The sequence below is a fragment of the Charadrius vociferus genome, unplaced genomic scaffold (assembly GCF_000708025.1).
Source record: "Charadrius vociferus isolate BGI_N301 unplaced genomic scaffold, ASM70802v2 scaffold1168, whole genome shotgun sequence".
Taxonomy (NCBI): domain Eukaryota; kingdom Metazoa; phylum Chordata; class Aves; order Charadriiformes; family Charadriidae; genus Charadrius; species Charadrius vociferus.
In genome coordinates, this window is record NW_009661376.1 from 31137 (window position 1) to 32067 (window position 931).

Below are 931 nucleotides of genomic sequence, written 5' to 3' on the forward strand. Positions count from 1 at the left end.
TGGCCGCGCTCCCGGGGCTGTGCCGCGCCGGCTTTGCCTCTGCGGGATGGTGGGGAGAGCCGTGTCCCTGCGCGGCCACAGGCTGCGTCTGGAGCATCTGCCTTCCACATCCATCCTCTGCCGTGCGTTTAAAAATGAAACAATAAATAGCAAAAAAATAGATATGTACATAAATAAAATAACCCTTTTTTCCATTTTTTTCCTACAGGACGGTCCGGAGCCACCTGTGGGGCTCAGCTGACGAGCATGGGGAGGAAGTGTGTGGAGAGATGCTGCCGGCGCGTCTTGCCCCCTCGCCGCGGCCTGCCCTTGCTATTGAGCGAGAGGAACATGGGGCGGCCCCGGTGCCGCCAGCGCCGCGACGCGTAGGTGTTGTAGCCGTTCTCCTCGATGCGCTCCGTGAACTTGCAGTTGGGGCTGAACTCCTTCTGGCAGGAGAGGGAAGGGGGTGAGGGGCGGCCGGGGCCCGTCGTCGCCCTGCTCCGGCGGGGTCGGACCCCGAGAGCGGGGCAGGGCAGGACCCCGGCTCCTCCCCGGTCCCCGGAGGACAGAGGGGCTCTGTGGGTGCAGTCCCCCGCCGGGGAACAGGTCAGGGCGTGGGAAACCAGGAGCCCGCTCCTGGGCACCGGTCCCAGCGGGTTTGGGACCACCCGCTCCAGCTCTGCCCTGCGCCTCTGACCCCGGTCCGGTCCCTCCCGGGAGGCAGCGTCCGACCTACCGACCCGTAGAGCCTCCCCTGCTTGTTCATGGCCAGGTAGAAGCCGGTGTGCACCGCCCGGATGGCCACGACGCCGACACGCACCGACCGGATCTCGACGATGCCTGTGGGACAGCGAAGCGCGGCGGTCAGGCGGGGAGGGACGGGCGACCTCCCCGAGGGGCACTGCCCCGACGCCGGGTCTGTGGCCACCACATGCCCCCCCCGGGAGGG

At 67.6% G+C, this 931-nt stretch overlaps 2 protein-coding genes across 2 annotated transcripts in view; one reads left to right on the forward strand and one right to left on the reverse strand.

The window, feature by feature from the left end:
* RNF126 (ring finger protein 126) overlaps positions 1 to 410 on the forward strand; it is a 23099-nt gene extending 22689 nt beyond the window's left edge. Inside the window, exon 9 of the mRNA XM_009893984.1 lies at positions 209 to 410. Within this exon, the coding sequence (XP_009892286.1) occupies positions 209 to 241 (33 nt within the window). The 3' untranslated portion in view covers positions 242 to 410. The remainder of the gene's footprint in view (positions 1 to 208) is intronic.
* Positions 313 to 931, reverse strand: part of FGF22 (fibroblast growth factor 22) — a 3907-nt gene continuing 3288 nt past the window's right edge. Inside the window, exons 2-3 of the mRNA XM_009893985.1 lie at positions 719 to 822; positions 313 to 558 (exon numbers count right to left, since the gene is read on the reverse strand). Of these exons, the coding sequence (XP_009892287.1) occupies positions 313 to 558; positions 719 to 822 (350 nt within the window). The remainder of the gene's footprint in view (positions 559 to 718; positions 823 to 931) is intronic.